At 41.9% G+C, this 23,176-nt stretch overlaps 1 protein-coding gene, 1 long non-coding RNA gene and 1 pseudogene across 2 annotated transcripts; 2 read left to right on the top strand and 1 right to left on the bottom strand.

The window, feature by feature from the left end:
* Positions 1 to 968: 968 nt before the first annotated feature.
* On the top strand, positions 969 to 10,793 carry LOC115131472 (membrane progestin receptor alpha-B-like; annotated as a pseudogene).
* On the bottom strand, positions 10,115 to 15,790 carry LOC135572450 (uncharacterized). The gene is made up of 2 exons (XR_010464302.1): positions 14,643 to 15,790; positions 10,115 to 12,288 (listed from the first exon to the last, which is right to left on the bottom strand). It is a non-coding gene; the product is annotated as an uncharacterized LOC135572450 (long non-coding RNA).
* On the top strand, positions 14,218 to 18,361 carry LOC115131474 (SH3 domain-binding glutamic acid-rich-like protein 3). Its single transcript, XM_029663224.2, has 3 exons — positions 14,218 to 14,352; positions 15,786 to 15,953; positions 16,141 to 18,361. Exons 1-3 carry the CDS (start codon positions 14,308 to 14,310, stop codon positions 16,204 to 16,206), a joined length of 279 nt encoding a protein of 92 aa, XP_029519084.1. The 5' UTR covers positions 14,218 to 14,307; the 3' UTR covers positions 16,207 to 18,361.
* The last annotated feature ends 4,815 nt before the right edge of the window (positions 18,362 to 23,176 follow it).

A 23,176-nucleotide genomic window follows, 5' to 3' on the forward strand; every position in this document is an offset into this window, starting at 1 on the left:
GACACAAATAGGATAGGGCAGTTTTTAAAAACCTGATTGTGTAGCCCACTTCAAATGCTTTTGCTGATAATACAGAATATTACATATTTGAAATTAAAGGCACCAAGACCCATAGACATATAACCCCTCAAACATTTGAATAGTGCTATGCCATTGACATTGCCTCTCCTTGTTTGAAACCGGTTAAACACACAGGCAGGAAAGTTTTCGTTCCATGATACCACGTTCTGGACACATCCATGCGAAAGAATGTCCCTGATGAGCCCATGTTCTGGAGTTTGTGTTGTTGTATTTGCGGCGTTTTATACCATTGGGACTTAAATGACATTTTATATTTAGACTCCACGTAGAAGCTATACAGCAGGCTAAAATCTAGGCCACTTCGTTTTTGATGTATTTCAACTGGAGTTCTCATTTTTTATTTTTCCGGCTGAAGAGGGTGTGGTTTTTCAGAAAGTAATTTCGTCAGTATTTTGTACCTCGGTATTCTTCTCTCGAAACCAACAGGTTATAGGCTACTACTGTGTTAACCTATTGAAACAATTTCACCAGCATGTGAAACAGAGAGCAATCTAAACTTGACTAGAAACAGTTACATGGTGACTCTTCTGAAAGGCATGACGGACATTTCGCAGTCAATCAGACGTCCAACTCAAAGTTTCCCGTAGCCAAGATAAATACCATATTTCTTCTCTGTCCTCTGCTGCTAACCACCGCCTACTTTACTTGCCATTGGACAACTCCTGTTCATATTTTACACACATCTGTTGCATTCCAGTATATGAGTGGATGACAAGGCTGACACCGGTCGGGGAGGCGTGGCGACCGATGACTGTCGGAGGGCACAGGGACGGAGACAGTCGGACGATCATCACATCTTGAAGGTGAAAGAACCTGCCGACTGTCCTGCGTCTGGTGGAGTCTAATAAAGTAGGTCTACAGCAGCAGCTTTGAAGAGGAAGAACCACATGCATTGGTATTTCCTCCCTCTTGTCTTGCGCAATATTTTCTAACTTTTTACTTCTCAGGTTAAACAATGTACGCAAGAAAGAGCACAACTTATTTTAGTGTAGCCTATACCAAATGAAACTGAATGTATGTCAACGTTCCCTCATTTTTTGGGGCACTGAGCAAATTTCAGGTCAGCTGAGCGCAAACCTGAACGTTGTGAAAATTCTGTGCAGCTTCCAGCACGCGTTTACTGTGAACACTGGGCGTACCTGCTTCAAGTTACAGTTTTAGGTGGCCAAGTAGTCTTCTGCGGTTATTTGATCACGATGTAGTGGCCTACTGTCAAAAACAATGGAGAAAATGCATTTTAACATGGAAATAGCTGTTCTATCATTCAGCCTACAGTAGCAGCCAATGTGTGGTGTTCAATGTAGGCCTACATTCCATGATACTTATGAAAAGAACATGCAGGGCTTGACATTAACCGGTTTATCCACTTGTCCTCCAGACAAGGAGGTGACTGAAATGTTGTGGTGTTTGATGCAAGAAACCACTTTACAAAATAAAATGCATTATAATTCCCATACCATTATTAGATAGAACCAGACAAATTATGCTATGCTCTACCTATTGGCTACTTAGGTTATTAAAGCCTGTCTCAAAATACAACACTGCCCCTTTAAGACCCTGACAAACTCTTTACCTGACTAGCTTTTCAAAGATGTCTAGAAATGTACACATTCTGTGCTCTTGTAAGAAGTAGTCACTCCCCTATTGCTGACTACACATTTTCTATAACTGGGCTAATAACTCACTAACTAGCACAGGATATGAACAAAATGTGGCTACATGCAGCTCTTGCTTTGATCTCAAAACAAGTGCATCTACTCATGGCCACAGCTGTAAACACAGTCCAGTTCAAAGTAAATGGCACATATCCATATAGCAATGGTCAATTTGCATATAGGCCTACTGCAGCTCTGATTGGCTATGCCACACCCGTCTGTGTAGAGTATGGGCTGAGTTATGCACAATAGAATCCTACTCCTATGCCTACAACAAAATATCTTGCTTGGTTCGTTTTGTTTCGGTATGTTGCATTGAAATGGCTAATATTGCTTTGATTCGATCACTATTGCCACAGCAAAGGGAAACATTTATGCTGAAGAGAGATGCTGAAGGGAGAGATGTATACTGTAGGTTTATGTGAGGTCTTGAGTTAGTTATTATTGGGTGTCAACCAGTTGCTGTCAGTGACGTTTAAGATGAGGGCGGATGAGCGTTCTTTTTTTGAGCATTGCCTTATTTCTATTACAGCATATTGGATGACTTTCATTAATATTCCATTCACCCAGCTCAATGTAATATCAATATGTTTAGGCTACTACATGATATTAGAATTTTCCCTATACCCATCATGAGGTTGCTACAACCTAGCCTATGAATGAAAGTTTACAACAAACAAATTTGAGTAATCAAGGTGACAGACAGTGATTATTCAATACCGCCTTGCACACTCTTGCTTGCATCGAGCTGATGTAGGGAGTAATCATTAGTCCAACAGTTGCAAACAAGAATTTCCATTGTACAAATTCTTGAATTAGTTTTTACCCCTTTTTCTCCCCAATTTCGTGATATCCAATTGGAAGTTACAGTCTTGTCCCATTTCTGCAATTCCTGACTCGGCAGAGGCGAAGGTCGAGTGCCATGTGTCCTGAGAAACACGAACCTGCCAAGCCGCACTGCTTCTTGACCCACTGCTTGCTTAAACCAGCCGCACCAATGTGTTGGAGGAAACACTGTACCACTAGCGGCCGAAGTCAGCGTGCATACGCCCGGCCCACCACAAGGAGTCGCTAGAGCACGATGGGACAAGGACATCCTGGCCGGACAAACCCTCCCCTAACCCAGACAACGCGGGGACAATTGTGTGCCGCCTCATGGTTCTCCCGGTCACGGACGGCTGCGACACAACCTAGGATCAAACTCGGGTCTGTAGTGATGCCTCCAGCATTGCGATGCAGAGCCTTAGACCACTGCACCACTCGGGAGGAACATTTCTGTAATTTTATCCCCATTTTGTTCCGCTTTCTTCCGTTTTAATAAACGTTGTTCAACAGAATCGGCGGAATGAATATATCCCTGATCACACGCAAACGCAGTTCACTATCATAGCAGCTGCATACAAACAGCATGAGCATTTTGTTTGTTGCATTATTCCTTCTCTCATCTTCATGCTCTCCTCCTCTCACTTTGTCCCTTCGCTTGTGGACTTCAGTGCACAACATCAGCTGTCTGTAAACAGGTGAAAAAAACTTTTCAAGCCAAACCATTTCATAACTGCTACACACAGCCTAAGTCATTGTCACCATATTAGCTAATCAACCTAGCTACTAGAACTAATGCATTAGTAAACCTGCTACAATCATGCAGTAGAGTGTACAGTCAGCAATCAGTTTTGCAGTTACACCGGCTGGCCCCGGTGGGAATAAATTAATAAAACCAAAAGCTTACCTTTACTTGGAAGAGGTCTATGGATCGCCATAGCCAGCTAGCTAACATAGCATCCCTCTCTGTTTGAGCTGGGTGTTTGAATAGGCTAAACGAGCTGCTGCATTCGCTAGCTAAGTGAAAGTGAAAAAATAAATCTCTCTCCCTCTTGCTTCTCCTTAATTTTTTTATTTAAACAAATATTAAAAACTGTTCCAATATTGTCTTTCTCTCTCTTTGAGTCAACAACTCACCACATTGTATGCAGTGCTAGTTAGCTAGCTGTAGCTTATGCTTTCAGTAATATATTCATTCACTGATCCTTTAATTGGGTGAACAACATGCCAGTTCATGCTGCAAGAGCTCTGATAAGTTTGAGGACGTCCTCTGGAAGTTGTCATAACTACTTTGTAAGTCTATGGAAGGGGGTGAGAACCATGAGCCTCCTAGGTTTTGTATTGAAGTCAATGTATCTAGAGGAGGACAGACGCTAGCTGTCCTCCGGCTACACCATGGTGCTACCCTACAGAGTGCTGCTGAGGCTATTGTAGGCCTTCATTGCAAAACTGTGTTTTTAATAAATGATTTGGTGACGTGAATATATTTAGTATAGTTTAATCTAAATATGATAACTTTTTTTTAATGTTTCACTTTTTATTTATATGAAATTCACTGAGGAGGAGGGTCCTTCCTCTGAGGAGCCTCCACGGGTGTCAACAATATTTTTCATCCACGGGTGCCACAGTGTAAATCCCTCAGTCTCATAAGCCATAGGCAAATACTTGACAGGGTTGGAAATAGGTGTTGATTAAATTATATTACTTGACTGCATATGCCTTGTTATCATGTCATTCTTTTTTAAGGATCCCGTTTTTGAAAGTGTTGCAACTAAGTTGCTGTTCATAAGCAACTCTGTTTTATCAGATATGGGCATGTGGCCAATATCTACTAAAAAAAGTTACTGTGTAAACATGTCTGATAGTGCTTTGTGGTTGGATGACATGCATATGCTGTATGCTTCTGAAAATACATTCTTTCACCAGTTCAGGAAATTAAAACTTGATTTCTTGATTAAAAACAGATTTGCGTGTTTAGTTGGTACGCTCCCATGACATTTTACATTCTAGTCATTTAGCAGACGGTCTTATCCAGAATGATTTACTGGAGCATTTAAAGTTCGGTTTATACATCGCACTGCTCAGGAAGATCTCTGCCCTCTGCTCATCTTCAAGGTTGAAGAGTTCATGTTGTTCTTCCCCCTGTTCCTCTCCCTCCAATGTTAACTGCATATTAGTTGCAGATTAAGGCTAACTACTGTTAATAAATTGTCAGGTCTGCTGCAGGAATCAAAACATGTCTGGTGTATTCTGGCCTCCTGTCCCAGGCCTTGGTGTCTTAGCCAGGTAGGGCCAGCATAAAGGGTGTCCTCTGTTTGCCTGGTTAAACTGAACATGAACTCACCAGGCTAGTCCTCTCTACTGAGGTGGCAGCATTTTACAGAGGAACTGTTAAAGAAGAGACCTTCACTTGGACTAGAGACTCATTTTAAGTAATTGAACTGCTGAAGCAAGTAATGTGATGTGTTCATTTTTTAAAAAAATAATAATTTATTGCCATTTCCTTCAACATTCAAAGTTTTCCTAGCCTGCGCTGATTGCCAATTGCACACACCCCAAATGCTTATTGTCTTGCTGATTGTTTACATTTTTTCATTTCGCGTTGGCATACTGACACAGGTGCACATAATTGCACTTAATTGCACTTTTTTTACCTGTGTGTCAGTTATGTTTGCCAATAGTTGTACTTGCGCTGCAGTTTTCAAATAAATGGTCATTTTGAACCTTTTTTTTGTTCTTAGTTTTCATTTTTAAGCCTTTTAAGTGTCAGCATGTCTTTCTAATGGTGTTACCCTCCTTCTCTTTCAGTTGCCAGTCTCCTGAAGCTGTCCAGTCAGCAACAACAACAGTCCCCCCGTCAAACTATCCCTCATGGCAACGATCGCTATGGAGCGGATTGGGCGTCTGTTCATCAACCTCCAGCAGGTAAGGGCGTTGCCCCAGATGCTGACAGAGGCCGCCCCCTCCATGCCAGGCACGCTACGGGACACCGAAGTGCCCGGATTCTTCAGAGAGCGCTACATCCACGCCGGCTACCGACCGCTCCACCAGGGCTGGAGGTACTGTAACATGTACTACATTACCCATAATGCTATGTACATCATATCCGGTTTTATCATAGTAAAGACGTCTCTTAAAGAAGCGAACATAATGTTGTCCCGTCTCCTGATCAATACAGGTACTACTTCCTGTCGCTGTTCCAGCGTCACAACGAGACCATCAACGTGTGGACCCACCTGCTAGGGTCTCTCCTGGTCCTGGTCAAGTTCCTACAGCTAGCTGAGACGGTGGACTTCATCGATGACGCCCACGCCTGGCCCCTCCTCATTCTCCTGCTGTCCTCCCTGGCCTACATGGCCTGCAGCACTGTAGCCCACCTCCTGGCCGCCAAATCAGAGTTCTACCACTACTGCTTCTTCTTCCTGGATTATGTAGGAGTGGCTCAGTATCAGTACGGCAGCGCCGTGGCTCACTTCTACTATGCTGTGGAACCAAACTACCACCAGTGGGTCTCCCCAGTCTTCATGCCCACTGCCACCTTCCTCTGCTGCCTGTCCTGCCTGGGCTGCTGCTATGGGAAGTATCGCAACTACAGCCTACGGGTCTGGGTCCGGAAGGTGGGCCAGGTGATTCCCTCGGCTATGGCCTATGCCTGGGATACTAGTCCGGTGTTCCACCGCCTCCTCCAGTCCCTCTGGACCACGTCGCACAGTGATGACATCGCTGCCCCCGCCAGTGGCATAGTCGGCGACCCGGCTATATCCTTCCATGGGAGCCAGGTAGCCTTCTTCCTGTCCAGTGCGTTCTTCTTCACCAACCCCCTCCCAGAGCGTCTGTTCCCAGGCCACTGTGACTTCCTGGGGCAGGGCCACCAGCTGTTCCACGTCTTCCTGGTTATCTGTACTCTCTGTCAGATCCAGGCCTCTCACCTGGACTACCTGGGCCGACGGCCACTCTACACACAGCTACACGGAGAGGGAGTATCCACTGTCTATCTGGTGCAGTATGGAGCCACGCTGGTGGCCTGTGTCTGCATAGCAGTCTTCATTGCAAGGAAAGCAAAACGGTTGCTTAACTGCAGAGACAAGTCCAAATGAACTGGGTAGGTCACTGTGTAGGAGACTTACAATCACTTCCCTGTGGGCAAAACTGGTTGAAATGAGTTGACGTTATTACAGCCAAAAACTTATGCCCAGATTTGCCCGCTGGGTTGATACCAAAGTGATCAATGTGGCCTTGTTCGACTCGACACAAACTCCCTAGCCTGCTCGAGTTTGCTTCTATAATATAATGTTTCTCTACAGCACCTGTGTCCTTGACGATGACGGAAGTATTGTCTAATCATGTCTCAATGCTTTTGTTAAATTTGTGCTAGTTTTGTTCCATTCTGTTTTGTTTTTTACAACAACGTATGTCTAACTACTGCCAAGAAACATTGTGATATGAGTCCTTGTCGGCACTCAAACAATGAAATGAATTGATCTTAAAGGGATGGTTTATTCACTTTCAAAGTAGGATTATGTTGGAAAAGGAAGCATACTGTGTAGTGGGCGTGGTTCTGAATATCAACAATACTGCTAACTATGCTTTTTATAGGAGTTTCACATTTTAATGCCAGACCAATCTATCCACGTCTAGAGCACTTTTATAGGCAGACAAATTGACTTACCCACATTGCACTTTTTCACCTATGAGAGTATAAACTGAGTATTTCTCATGTAGGGTCACAAATCAAGGCTGTACTGGACCAATTGCTGAGAAAGTGTATTAATGAATCCGTCAATGTAAACCTTACGTAAGATTAGACATGCACGTACAGTGGCAAGGAAAGTAGGTGAACCCTTTGGAATTACCTGGATTTCAATTTGATCTTCTAAGTCACAACAATAGACAAACACAGTCTGCTTAAACTAACACACAAATGATTGTATATTTCTTGTCTATATTGAACACATAATTTAAACATTGAGTGTAGGTTGGAAAAAGTATGTTAATCCCTAGGCTAATGACTTCTCCAAAAGCTAATTGGAGTCAGGAGTCAGCTAACCTGGAGTCCAATCAATGAGATGAGATTGGAGATGTTGGTTAGAGCTGCCTAGCCCTATTAAAAATTAAAAATAAAAAACTCACACAATTTGAGTTTGCTGTTCACAAGAACCATTGCCTTTATGTGAACCATGCCTTGTTACCAACGTATCTTTAAAAGCCTTGATGTTCATCAGTCCACAGTAAGACGAATTGTCTATAAATGGAGAAGGTTCAACACTGTTGCTACTCTCCCTAGGAGTGGATGTTAAGAATCCTAGAGTGTCAGCTGAAGAAATACAGAAATCTCTGTAACACTCTAACATCTCTGTTGGCGAGTCTACGATGCATAAAACACTAAACAAGAATGGTGTTCATGGGAGGACACCATGGAAGAAGACACTGCTGTCCAAAAAAAAACATAGCTGCACGTCTGAAGTTTGCAAATGTTCACCTGGATTTTCCACAACGCTACTGGCAAAATATTCTGTGGACAGAAAGTTGAGTTGTTTGCAAGGAACACACAACACTATGTGTGGAGAAAAAAAGGCACAGCACACCAACATCAAAACATCATCCCAACTGTAAAGTATGGTGGAGGGAGCATCATGGTTTGGGGCTGCTTTGCTGCCTCAGGACCTGGGCAGCTTGCTATCATTGACGGGAAAACGATTTTGTTTTTGCAGGAGAATGTAAGGCTATCTGCCAATTGAACCTCAACAGAAGTTGGGTGATGCAACAGGACAACAAAGAAAATACGCCTTCTGGAGTGGCCCAGTCAGAGTCCTGACCTCAACCCAATTGAGATGCTGAGGCATGACCTCAGGAGAGCGGTTCACACCAGACATCCCAAGAATATTGCTGAACTGAAACAGTTTTGTAAAGAGGAATGGTCCAAAATTCCTCCTGACCGTTGTGCAGGTCTGATCCGCCACTACAGAAAACGTTCAGTTGAGGTTATTTCTGCCAAAGGATGGTCAACCAGTTAATAAATCCAAGGGATCACATACTTTTTCCACCCTGCATTGTGAATGTTTACACAGTGTGTTCAATAAAGACATGAAAACGTATAATTGTTTGTGTGTTATTAGTTTAAACAGACGGTCTATTGTTGTGACTTAGATGAAGATCAGATAAAACTTGACAGATTTTATGCAGAAATGCAGGTAATTCCGAAGGGTTCACATACTTTTCTTGCCACTATACACACAGTATATTTTTATAGTAAACACCTTGTGTAGTCACTGTATTATGTCAACATGCTCTTGTTGTGCCTTGAGAGTATTTATCTTTTACATAACGGGAGATGACGAGTCCTATCACTAGCCTGGTCCCAGATCTGTTTGTGCTGTCTTGCCAACTCTTATTGTCATAGCGCAAACCAATCTGGATCCGGGCTAGATCTATCACTGAACAAAGCGAATTAGAATGTAAACTTTTATAGTCTTTTCTATATTGGGGGGGCAGGTGAATCTAACTGCTTTTTTTTTTTTTATGTATTTGTCACTTTGCTGTAACAGTTGTTTTTACTTGCTCACTTTTAGTCCTAGAATATATTTGCTTAGTTGTTCTCTGGTCTGGAAAAGTCCTGACCTTGTGTTGACTGAGTTTTGAAAGCTACTGTGTCATATTGAACATTTTCAATTGACATGGTGTCAAATGATGTATGTAACAGTCGTGATCGTACAGTAATACATGACTAGTTTATAATCTGTAAATTGGTTGGTGCGTTTTCCCTGGCTTCCCACTGCCTGGACTGGTAAGGACTCTCTCTCTCTCTCTCGCTCTCCACAGTGCTGTGATGCAATCCGGCTTTGTTAATGTTTACCCTTTGTCCATTACTCTCTGATTTCCAATTGTTTTGAACGCGGCAGAAGTCATGCTGGATTGACAGCATGGTCAATGTATTCAACCTATTCTAGCCCATGGTGTTGAATGTTTATCTTGGAAAAGAGACCTTTAAACCCTGACTTGGACCACACACCCACTCCACTGAATAGCAGGATAGTGATTGCTTTGCAACACTTGCAGTTAGCCACTGCTTCCTTCCAAAACACAACTTGTGTAATGTTTATGTCCAATGGCCGATGAGCACCGATACGTTGTATCTATAATTTATCTTCATAGGATTGAAAAGGATTTGCAAGTAGATTGTCGACGTGATTCATTATGAAGACTGCTTGCTAGCTAAGATTCAGAAAGTATGATGTTGACATGATCAGTCCAATCAAAGATAAAATGACGTTATATCTAGCTTATCTGTGGCCAATGACCATGAGCCTTCTTGGATGGGCACTTCTTTTGTAACTTTATGGCAGCACCCAAGGAGTTTGAATTTTTTTACTCTGCCCATAGTTTTTGCGGTGACGTAGTATCCCCATGAGTGACAGAACACTGAGCCAATCACGGCGTAACTAGAGAACATTACCAACCCCTAAGCTCTGTATTTTCCACCACCACAGAAAGCTGAGCTAGGCTTAAACACCTGCCTTTTGGAGCTGCCTTGCTCAATAAAGCAAAACAAGAGCATGTATGTATGCAGCTTTATTAACTCAATAATTGTTAGTTTATACATTGTTTGCAAACTGATATGTGGCACATATTAATGCCCCCCAAAATATTTTATATATAAAATGTGTGTACCAGTCAAAGGTTTGGACACACTGACTCATTCAAGGGTTTTTCTTGATTTTTACTATTTTCTACATTGTAGAATAATAGTGTAGACATCAAAACTATGAAATAACACACATGGAATCATGTAGTAACCCCCAAAAAAAAGTTAAATTTGAGATTTTTCAAAGTAGCCACCCTTTGTCTTGACAGCTTTGCACACTTTTGGCATTCTCTCAACCAGCTTCACCTGGAAGGCTTTTCCAACAGTCTTGAATGAGTTCCCACATATGCTGAGCACTTGTTGGCTGCTTTTCCTGTACTCTGTGGTCCAACTCATCCCAAACCATCTCAATTGGGTTGAGGTTGGGTGATTGCAGAGGCCAGGTCATCTGATGCAGCACTCCATCACTCTCCTTGGTCAAATAGCCCTTACACAGCCTGAAGGTGTGTTGGGTCATTGTCCTGTTGAAAAACAAATGATAGTCCCACTAAGCACAAACCAGATGGGATGGCGTATCGCTGCAGAATGCTGTGTTAGCCATGCTGGTTAAGTGTTCCTTGAATTCTAAATAAATCATTGTTACCAGCAAAACACTACCACACCTCCTCCTCAATGCTTCACGGTGGGATCCACACATGCGTGTATCATCTGTTCACCTACTCTGCGTCTCACAAAGACCCAGCGTTGGAACCAAAAATCTCAAATTTGGACTCATTAATGCAAAGGACAGATTTCCACCAGTCTAATGTCCATTGCTTGTGATTCTTGACAGTGAAGATGCAACTCTGGGATGCTGGCCTTCTAGGCAGAGTTCCTCTGTCCAGTGTCTGTGTTCTTTTGCCCATCTTAATCTTTTCTTTTTATTGGCCAAGATTAAGATGGGCAAAAGAACAGAGGAACTCTGCCTAGAAGGCCAGCATCCCGGAGTCGCCTCTTCACTGTTGATGTTGAGACTGTTTTTTTTCGGGTACTATTTAATGAATCTGCCAGTTGAGGACTTGTGAGGTGTCTGTTTCTCAAACTAGACACTAATGCACTTGTCCTCTTGCTCAGATGTGCACCGGGGCCTCCCACTCCTCTTTATATTCTGGTTAGATTCAGTTTGCGCTTTTCTGTGAAGGGAGTAGTATACAGCGATGTACGAGATCTTCAGTTTCTTGGCAATTTCTCACATGGAATAGCCTTCATTTCTCAGAACAAGAATAGACTGACGAGTTTCAGAAGTAAGTTCTTTGTTTCGGGCTATTTTGAGCCTGTAATCGAACCCACAAATGCTGATGCTCCAGATACTTAACTGGTCTAAAGAAGGCCAGTTTTATTGCTTCTTTAAGCAGAACAACAGTTTAACTGTGCTAACATAATTGCAAAAGGGTTTTCTAATGATCAATTAGCTTTTTAAAATGATAAACTTGGATTAGCTAACACAACGTGCCATTGGAACACAGGAGTGATGGTTGCTGATAATGGGCCTCTGTAGGTCTATGTAGACATTCCATTAAAAATCAGCCGTTTCCAGTACAAAAGTCATTTACAACATTAACAATGTCTACACTGTATTTCTGATCAATTTGATGTTATTTTAATGGACAAAATGTTTTGCTTTTCTTTCAAAAAACAAGGACCCCAAGTGGCCCCAAACTTTTAAACAGATAAAATATATATTTGGCTAAACACGTGAAGCACAAAACAACTAGAGAACATGACAGGTGGCCACTGCTCCAGGTATAGTTTTCCCCTGACTGATGAAAAAAAAAAAACATTCACAACAATGCAGTCTTACTAAGACAAGTCAGAAATCCTAACCATTTGCAGGGCATTCACATTCCAATACTTTGTTAAATTCATGGCATTTGTAAAAAAAAAGAAAAAAAAAGAAGAAGTAAATAAAAAAAACGACTTGAAGCCCACACCCTTTTCCTTTCGTTATTACTGCAACCTCAAACTCACCTCGCCCAATGAAATTGCAAGGAATATGTAACCGTTACGTTGCTGTCATTTCTGTCTCCAAGCATTTCACGCAGCTCAGCAGAGGACAGTGTTGAACTCTAGGCGACTGCTTCCTCCATTTGGAGAGGCAAAGCGTCTGATCTGAAACACAATTGATATGTATTGGTATGCCACGGATCCATGTGAATAGTGGGTATCCATCCATTGTCTCCATATGGTATAGTGTTCCCGTCATATCCCTCGAAATAATGTAACATTTGGAGCCTATTTTAGGAACCCTAGGATTTGGTTTGATCGATGTAACATTGACACATTACAGCCTACTACTGTTCTATGCTCCATCACAGTGCTGAAATTATCATTGTATTTGTCCTCTGCTTGTGCTCTTCATTAATGACTGAAACTGATCCACAGTGTGATTGGTAAATTCTGAAATGGGATTGTTAGCCTAAGGGCGTTAAGTGCGCAAATTATAATCTTGACACCAGTATACCAATGGGCATTTTAGGCATAGTATTGGTTTTACTTGTAAGACTCTCTGTCCAGAATGAGATCTGTTTGTCCGAACATGGTTTCATCTCTCCATATTCTTTGACTTTGAGATCACAATGCTTCCCTTCAACGATCACAAGCAGTCCCATCCTGATGTAGACACTGATCAATAAATGGTTTTTGAATTATTGTGATTGACCAGGCTTGCCAGGACACAGTTTGGGGGTCTGATTCCAGTCTTGGCCCTCTTCCTGGTTTGTTCAGTACTGCTGCCTGCCAAGCCACCCAGCTCAGCTCCTCTTTATCCCATGTAGGAAAAACCTGAACCAGCAGACAAAGCTGGAGCTAACCCTACGCTTGGACTCTGTCCACATTACCCCTGCTGCCTGGCTCACTGCCCTGCCAGTGATCAATGTCTACATCACCATGCCAAGCTCAACTAGTTTCATTAGCCGACTGTTTACCATTACATCAGTTACACAGAGACCATAGTAGTCTTGATTCAGATTTACAAAGATCTGTTATTTGCTTTCAGTCCCAATGGGAGGTCTTATCATAACCCATTATTGCACCTGAGTTTACCCAATTTACTTGGACAGTGTTTATCACAATAACAAAATGATTGCCTTGAAATAGCCTAGGTGGGGTTGGAATTTTTTATGCTTAGTGACACTCAGTGGAACAGGGACTTTGAGCAGGATTTGTAATCAAGGCACATTGGCTCAGTTGATTGTTGACCAACGTAAGTGAAATCCATCTAATTTGTAATAGAATTTTGATTTTTTTTTTGTTCAGAAGCAGCTCATGGAAAATTACATTTAGTAATAGCCTGGGCTGTTTAACCCCTTCATCAGTGGTAGAAAAGGTACTCAATAGTCATACTTGAGTAAAAGTAAAGATACTTTAAAAGAAAATAACTAAAGTGAAAGTCACCTAGTAAAATACTACTTGAGTAAAAGTCTAAGTATTTGGTTTTAAATGTACTTAAGTATCAAAAGTAAATGTAATTGCTAAAATATACTTAGTATCAAAAGTAAAAGTATAAATCATTTCAAATTCCTTTAATTAAGCAAACCAGACGGCACATTTTTTTTTTTTACATTTATGGATAGCCAGGGGCACACTTCAACACTCAGACATCCTTTACAAACAAGTGTGTGAATTAGTCCATTTTCCTGTCCTGCTAAGCATTCAAAATGTAACTTGTTATTTTGGGTGTCAGGGAAAATGTAAGGAGTAAAAAGTGCATAATTTTTCTTTTGGAATGTAGTGGAGTAAAAGTTGTCAAAAATATAAATAGTAAAGTACAGATACTCCATAAAACTACTTAAGTAGTACTTTAAAGTATTTTTTACTTAAGTACTTTAGACCACTGCCTTTCATGTTCATATAGTCTCAAACAAAAAATCATTTTATTCCAGGCTATTTAACTTTACTACACACAGGACTATATGCCAATAACAGGCTAGATTTACATGTCGCAGTCCCATCAAATAGCCTAGTAGTAGAACATCAATCTACACGCAGGACTAAAGAGTTGCACTGGCCCTTTAAACCACACAGCAAATAGAGGCTTTTCAGCCGCGGGAGGCGATTGATCGTAGTTTTCGGCAAGAGAGCTATTCGCGGTTCGTGTGACAACACAAAGGGATATTGAGAATCGCAACCATGGGCGTCAAATTGTATTATACCACCGTTACTGCATCCAGAGAGGTGAGATGAAACGGATATTCATTGAAATATTATATTCTTGCAGGTGGATACACTTCTAATTGACCCTTTATGGACCAGTCTGAAAGACACACCCAACGCCCTGTCAACGATCCATCCCAGGATCTGATCAGCATATATACACAATGAGAATTTTCCATGTTTTAGATCAAGAATGTAATTGTTTGCATGTGTGGCATAATTTATAATTCAGTCCACCATACAATCGCAACGTTTTTGAAGAACGACTTTATTTAGAGATGAACAAAACAGACCAGGAAATGCAAACTCACCCCGAAAATGGGGACGGAAGTCATATAGTTCTGCTTCATTTCCTCTGTCTGCGTTTGGCGGTAGATCTCACGAACCTATTCGAATAATGAGGGCATGTTAATTGCATATTTTTCGCATTCTGCAACTTACCTGATATAATCGATGCATGCCTAGACAAGTGGAACTAGGTTAGCATACTTGTCAGCAATGGCTACCGTGTACCTGCCTGCACGGTGGATGTGAACTATTTGGGCAGTCTAAAAGCATTATAAACAGACAGGATTTCGCTTTTCGTAGAAATTATCAAATTGATACAGATGTTGCAGCGTACTTCCCAAGAGTTTGCATTCGCTCAAGCGTGGACACACAGTATCAATTTATGCAAAACATCGTGGTTAAACATCTGGTGTCAATTACAGGGAGATTTGTTTTTCGGTGGCCTCTGCATTGCACTGCCAAATTATCCATGGCCTATAACCATATGATTAACGATGTTTTTTAATCGAAGACTTTGAAAATGTTTAGCCATAAGTTATGTAATTTCACCTCTTCTACAAAAAAACAAGGGATTCGGTTTGGCCCTAGCTTTCCGCTTGTTTTCTAATGGTAATTTTAATCGTCTTTCAGTAGTGCGTGGTGTCTTCCTGCCTTGCCCATTGAATGCCAGGCTGTATGTAGTTGGTGGGTGAAGTAGACGTGGTTACACATAGCAAACACACCCCATCCCCCAACTTCCTCAATCCGGCCCAACAAGATAGCGTTGCACAATTAATCATCAACCACACATTAGATAAACCCTTTTAGCTTTTAAGGGCAAAGCAGACTACTTAGATCTACTTAGCCGTTTTCTGTCTCTCTGTCAGGATAATCATAGAAGTGTTAATGCCACCCATCTATCTCCCTTCTTAACAGCAGACATTTAACAAAGCAGATCTCTGACTGTTTGGTGCCTGGTACTACAAGTAAAGCTGGCACCCTTTACACACTATCTTACCAAACTGTACCGTGCTGGCTCTGATATGTCTTTTCACATTGTCCTTTTCAGCGCTATGTTAAATGTATAATCAGGCCAGTACTGCTAAACTCAGTTTAGCTAGGCTCAGTAGTGTGAAAAGTGCAATGGATCCCTAATCCTGAACTGACCCTTTCCTCTCCCCCTCCAGGTGAAGTCTCAGCAGGCGGAGGTGATGAGGATACTGGAGAGTAAGAGCATCCAGTACGAGCTGATTGACATCTCAGTGGGCGGGGAGGTCAGGGACGAGATGAGAAGCAAGGCAGGGAACCCCACGGCTGTCCCGCCACAGATCTTCAATGAGGACCAGTACTGTGGGGTAAGGAAGGGAGAATGAATATTTGTGAGATATGATAGGGTTGTGTGTGTGTTGAGTGTTTATCTAACAGTATGAGGATAATAAGTATAGATGAAAAGGTAGGTAACTGTTTACTTAGATGGCATAAACATGTTATGATATGACCCCTTTATAATACCTTATACTCTGTTTGGTCTCTTTCCTCCAGAACTATGAGATGTTTTCGGACGCAGTGGAGGAGGACAAAGTGGAACAGTTTCTGAAGATGGCGTGATGAGGAAGAGTCGTGTGGTCCCCCCCCCCCCCAGGAGGCTCCTTGACTAGCCTTCTGCCGCACTGGCGGTGCCCGCCCTCTTTCTCAATGCCAAATACAACCAACCAATCACAAGGCACACACACTCCTTCCCACCCCGCGGGACTCTTACCTAACCACTGTTGAAATGATTGTGTATGTTTTATACAGCACTTATTATGTTCTCCCCATTTCTTTCGTCACTGTTTCCCTTTGTGGTCAAGATCTGGGTTCAAATACTTTCAAATCATGTTAAATGCTTAAGTGGTACTTTTTTGAAGCTTTCCTGTAGCAATTGAACCAATAGAAATGTCCAAAAAGGCAAACCCCACCCACCTGGCACTCCATGCAGACTAAAGCAAATGCTTAAATATATTTGTATTTGGAATAGTATTTGAACCCAGGCCTGCTTGATCCGATGTGTTCATGTCACTAATCATTCTGGTCTGGTCTGTGGGATCAATGGAGCTGCCTAATCTAGATGTGTGATAATTAGGTCAAATAATCTGGGCTGTACATGGTCCGCTAATCAAGAGGCTAACATTTACCAGGAATCGATCTTGGCCTGAAATGACCCTTTTATTCCCTATATTTACCAGGTCAAATGTAGTGCACTACGGCTGCGTTTACATAGGCAGCCCAATTCTGATATTTATTTTCACTCATTCTATTTTTGACCAATAACATCTGATCTTTCCAAACAGATCATTTTCAGAGCTGATCTGAAAAAATATATATCAGAATTGTGCTGTCTGTCTAAACACAGCCTATGTAGGGAATAGGGGCCATTTCATACCCAGACCAAACAAACAGAAAACCAAATACTTGGTTACCATTACTTAGATTGAACGGTGTTGTCTTTTCCTTACCTGTCCCACTTGACTTCCATGTTGTTCATATCGACAGACAAAGTCATTTTCAAAATGTACGTTGGCCTATTGTAGACATCAACATGGATAGGAGAACGTAGCATGGAGAACGTAGACGCCAACAATCACAGAACCTTAAAGAAATGTGAATTGTGGTAGAGACAGAGTAAGTGAACTGGATTCTACTCTGGTCCAAAACATTTCAATGCTTAGCATGCTAATGGTGTCAAAGGTCCATTGTGGAGAGTTGAGGAATATGGTCAAAACAGACAGCATTTCATAGTGTTAAACTTGGTGCCAATAAATATGTGAGAATGTGCTTTACAGCTGGATATAGTGTTACTTTACACTATGTTACTGCATTCCAAAGACTGCTGTATTTTTTTAAGAGACCACTTGCGTTTGCTGGGAATTACCTGATCGTCAATCATTGGTCTTACATAGACATAAAATAGACATATTTATAGGACGTTGTCGCAAAAATACGTAACACTGTTACTGGTACTACAGCTGTACATCCTTACTGTAAGAGAACTGAGTTTGAGTATTATAATCCCCTGCATTTATAAGCCCCAATGACTGTTTAGGACTTGTTACTGTTCTATCTGTGGTAATGTGTAATTCAATCTCGAACCAGCTTGAAGATGCAGTAAAGACAACTATGCACATTAAACTCTGCCTCACATTCCCACTGTTTTACTGACCTTTGGCTCCTGAGTGGATAAAGAAAGTGTTTCAGATTGAACTGACACAATCTCATCCTTAGAAAAACTAACTCACCACATGGGGAAAGTTGAAGGCCTCACTTTTAGTGCCTCAAGTGTCTACTCCTCTTTCTTCCGACTGGTTTCTCTTCCATGGGATGTTGTAAAAAACGTATGTGCCATTTCATGTGTAGAGTCCCACATCTTTTACCCAGTATGTCATCCTCGTTAAAAAAAAAAGTAATCTCTGTGCTAGAGCATACCTATCATTATAACTCCTGGTTCCACACATATGAACCTTGATTTTCATCTTTCTCAAAGTCTGGCAACGCACCACCACACGCATAGTATATCTGGGTATGTAGGTGTGGGACCTCTATTCTGTAATGGCAGCCTTCACAGACAATGCTTGTCATTTGATGGTGGTTGATGTGTTATTGGTCAATGATGTGTAGCTATTCTCTATCAACTATATGTTCAGCATTCCATGTCTCTCTCTTCGAACTATTGCTTTGCTTTTGGACCAAAGCCCCTTTGGCCAAAATAAATAAAAAATTAAATATAGGGAATGAGATGCTGTTGTCTTCCTAGAAGATTGGGAAAAAGGGTCAAATAAGTATTATGGTTCAAATAAAAAGGAATTATGGGTAATAGGTCTATTTGTATTTTAAAATGTGAACCAAGGACTCAGTTGTCACTTCAAAAAAACGAGTTGATTAATTTGGTCTTGAGTGTGTTATGAACATATTCTTCATTGTACAATAAATAGCATTACAAATACGATTGCAAAGCTGTCAAAACAGAGAGAAGGAAAAACATATTGTAAAAAGGACACAGTACATATAATATACATATATATAGTATATCAGATACTATATTGATTCAGTGGTATTTTTCTTACGACTCTCTGATATCTTGATTACGGCAGCCTTTCCATTTGCGGTTCACTTCATCTCATTGAGGAATGTTACAGGGCCCTGTGCCTCTTCAAATTACACCTCTTCAAATTAGTTGATTCGGCTATTTCAGCCACACCCGTTGCTGACAGGTGTATAAAATCGAGCACACAGCCATGCAATCTCCATAGACAAACATTGGCAGTAAAATGGCCTTACTGAATAGCTCAGTGACTTTCAACGTGGAACCTTCATAGGATGCCACCTTTCCAACAAGTCAGTTCATTTAATTTCTGCCCTGCTAGAGCTGCCCCAGTCAACTGTAAATGCTGTAATTGTGAAGTGGACACATTTATCAGCTCAGCCGCTAAGTTTTAGGCCACACAAGCTCACAGAACGGGACCACAGAGTGCTGAAGCGCATAGTGTCATCTGTCCTCGGTTGCAACACTCACTACTGAGTTCCAAACTGCCCCAGGAAGCAACATCAGCACAATAACTGTTTGTCAAGAGCTTAATGAAATGGGTTTCCATGGCCGAGCAGCCGCACACAAGCCTAAGATCACCATGCGCAATGCCAAGCGTCGGCTGGAGTGGTGTAAAGCTCGTCGCCTTTGGAAACGCGTTCTCTGGAAGGAGGAATCACGCTTCACCATCTGCCAGCCCAACGGACAAATCTGGGTTTGGCAGATGCCCGAGTACACTAATTGCCCCAATGCATAGTGCTAACTGTAAAGTTTGGTGGATGAGGAATATTGGTCTGGGGCTGTTTTTCATTTTTGGGCTAGGCCCCTTAGTTCTAGTGAAGGGAAATGTTAATGCTACAGCATACAATGACATTCTAGACTCTTCTGTGCTTCCAACTTTGTGGCAACAATTTGGGGAAAGCCCTTCCTTGTTTCAGCATGACAATGCCCTTGTGCACAAAGTGAGGTCCATACAGAAATGTTTTGTTGAGATCGGTGTGGAAGAACTTGACTGGCCTGCACAGAGCCCTGACCTCAACCCCTTCGAACACCTTCGGGGTGAAATGGAACGCCGACTGCGAGCCAGGCCTAATCGCCTGACATCAGTGCCCGACCTCACAAATCCCAGTAGCAATGTCTAGTGGAAAGCCTTCCCATAAGAGTAGGCTGTTATAGCAGCAACGGGAGGACCAACTCCATATTCATGTCCATGATTTTGGAATGAGATGTTTGATGAGCAGGTGTCCACTGAATTTGCTCACATGATCAAAGTTGTTTTCTGACGTGTTGTGATCACAGGTCTGACATGAGAATACAAGCTGTAAGAACATCATGATACTGCTGGCTGCTTGTAATCCTTCAGTGTACAGGTCCTGACATTGACACATGGTCGGGCACAGGAAGTTAAAACGCCCACTCAGCGTTTCCTGTTCAAGTTGTCCTCTATGTTGATGAGAACTGAGCCGTGACTGTGTATACAGCATGGCTCTGGAAACCGGCTGTAAAACCTTATCTGATGCTGCACGTATATCCATCCATCTGGTGGTGAAATAGCAACAGTAATAAGATCCAAGATTAACCATGTTTGTGAAAGTGTTCATTTATTTACTATTTATGTATTCATCATGTTGGTAGATCAAATAAGATGTATCATGACCAGGTATAAGTTGATAAAGAACCATTTATTTAGAAGCAGTGAAATGTACCTCCATCAAGACATGAATTTATTGCATTTCACTGCTGTGCAATTCTGTTCACACAAGCACTTCATAGAAATGTGTATTGGTTTCAAGTAGGCCCAAAGAATTGCAAATATTTGTTGTACGATACATGTCAAACTCATTCCACGCAGGGTCAAGTATTTGCAGGTTTTCGCTCCATCCTTGTACTTAATTGATGAATTAAGGTCACTAATTAGTAAAGAAGTCCACGCACCTGGTTGTTTTAATTGAAAGAAAAAAACATTAACATGTAGACACTAGGAATGGAATGAATTTGACAGCCCTGTTGTATGAAAACAAAAACAAACAACCGGGTATGTATCTTTAGTACGAATCTCAACAAGGTATTTAGATCAAAAACTTCCAAATCAAAGAGTAAATCTTACAGATTGGCTCTAAAGTATTGTATATGCTTCACATATGTTTTATAGGTTGATAATTATGACAAATAGCAGATATCCAACTAAGGAAATGAATCGAATTATTCTGTCAATGATAAATTGTTTGTTGTATTGTGTGACAAAGTGTTTCTTCCATGAGCGCAGAGAAACTTGCAAGCAAAGAAAATATATGTTTTAATTACATAACTAAAACTCACAATCTTAGGTCTTGTTTATTGATCTTTTTTTTAAATGATTCTTTGAATTATAAACTATCCCTCATCATTTTGCTAAATATGTAACAAAACTAACAACCACCACATTCAGCAATTAACATATAAGCATGAAGTTGGTATACTTCATTCTTTGTACAAATGTATAAGAACATATGATTGTGCCGTGTCTTTTTGGCCTCACAACTTCTTCATGTCCAGACTGAACGGGTTCTGTGTTGAATCTACGAGAGGAAGACGAGTATGAACATGGGACACAACTAATCAAGTGATTTAGCAATTCAGAACACACATCCTGGTTCAGTACCCTGTCCTGTCAGCCCTGCTAGGACATCCTCTGGGTCGGCAGCCTCCCCTCATCCTCCTGCAGCCTCCACTTATCCTCCTACAGCCTCCACTCATCCTCCTGCAGCCTCCACTCATCCTCCTGCAGCCTCCACTCATCCTCCTGCAGCCTCCACTCATCCTCCTGCAGCCTCCACTCATCCTCCTGCAGCCTCCGGGCCTGCTCATGCTAATACCGACCTGTACAGGACGACAAACTCTGCTTCCTTTTCCAGCTGGAGTTGCTCCTTCAATTCCCCCCAGACGTGCACTCTCCAGCAGGACTCCCAGGATCCTGCAGTCTGCCTCCTAATGGACAACAGACACATTACAAGCAGAAGTTGGGTGAGCAGGAATGATCCCATAATGTCAATTCACAGCAGTTAAAAAACAAACTTTCCTCTTCAGGTGGGTACGGTACTGGGGGGTCAATCATTGCCTTAGGAAGGAAACAGTTTGATCCATAAGAACAACAGCTTGTTGTAGCTGTTTTTCAGTTTAGCTGGTTTATTTATTCTGTTATTATCCCTGACTGAGCCACTTAGGCATGAGATCACCGAAGCTGAGCACTGGCACCTCACTTTTTCTACTGCTTGAGCTCCTCCACCTCATAGAATATTAGCTCAAAGTGTTGTGGAGCTCCCGCACCTAAATATGAACGGTAAAGGCACCCAAAATGAGTACTGGCACCTATTTCAGTCCACTAGACTGAACCCTTCCAATGGGAGGCACTTACCCTATTTCAGATTTCTTGAGGCACTTCACCTTCTTCCTGTCCTCCTCCAGCTTCTCCGCCTCATTGGCTACACCATGAGCTCAAAAAAATAACCTTTAATTTCTCAAAGGTGGAATATGCATTAATCTTTCCATTTCCTGGTTGCTAAAATTAAAATAGTTTTCCTAATTTCAGTTGTGAGATAACAGGCAGTCATTGTGTCGCGAATAATTGTACCATCTAAACTGCTGTGAAATATATTTTTTATAACCAAAAATATTGTATTTTCAGCTGGTGTACACAACAAAACCAAATGTAAAGGACACCCAAACTAAAGGGACTGATAGAAATAGCATACATAGAACAGATCTACCGCTTCTCAGACTTGCTTTCAATGAGAATGACAGATGTATAAACACACATTTATGTTGCCCAAAAAGTTACATATTGTAGCTTTAAATCAACTTAATGTATAACTGTCATGTCGTATTTGTCCACCTATTGTACAACCTTGTCTATGTTGTACCATTTTGGGATACGCATCTTCCCTGAGTGCAGGGAAACATGCAGGCAAAGATGATTTTAGTTTTTTAAAGTCTTTTAGATTAGGATATGCCTATAAACATAGCAAAGCCCCAAGATTGTAACACTCAACATCCCTCACACCATTTTGCTAAGTATGCAACAAACTTTACAACCACCACATTCGGCAACTGACGATATAATGTTGGAATGCTTTAACATGATTGTGCAGCCTCAGTTTCTTCATGTCCAGGTTGATCGGTCCTGCTCCCAACTCCGTTGCTTCTCCCACTGCTCCCAACTCCCAACTGCTTCTCCCCCTGCTCCCAACTCCGTTGCTTCTCCCCCTGCTCCCAACTCCGTTGCTTCTCCCCCTGCTCCCAACTCCGTTGCTTCTCCCCCTGCTCCCAACTCCGTTGCTTCTCCCACTGCTCCCAACTCCCAACTGCTTCTCCCCCTGCTCCCAACTCCGTTGCTTCTCCACATGCTCCCAACTCCGTTGCTTCTCCCACTGCTCCCAACTCCCAACTGCTTCTCCCACTGCTCCCAACTCTGTTGCTTCTCCCACTGCTCCCAACTCTGTTGCTTCTCCCCCTGCTCCCAACTCCGTTGCTTCTCCCCCT

The sequence above is a fragment of the Oncorhynchus nerka genome, linkage group LG7 (assembly GCF_034236695.1).
Source record: "Oncorhynchus nerka isolate Pitt River linkage group LG7, Oner_Uvic_2.0, whole genome shotgun sequence".
Classification (NCBI taxonomy): Eukaryota; Metazoa; Chordata; class Actinopteri; order Salmoniformes; family Salmonidae; genus Oncorhynchus; species Oncorhynchus nerka.

Excerpts from the sequence above, each read along its gene's own strand:
- LOC115131474 (XM_029663224.2), top strand. The coding sequence starts at position 14,308 with ATGGGCGTCAAATTGTATTATACCACCGTTACTGCATCCAGAGAG. Across the intron at positions 14,353-15,785 it reads CCGTTACTGCATCCAGAGAG|GTGAAGTCTCAGCAGGCGGA; the intron begins GTGAGATGAAAC and ends CTCCCCCTCCAG. Across the intron at positions 15,954-16,140 it reads ATGAGGACCAGTACTGTGGG|AACTATGAGATGTTTTCGGA; the intron begins GTAAGGAAGGGA and ends TCTTTCCTCCAG.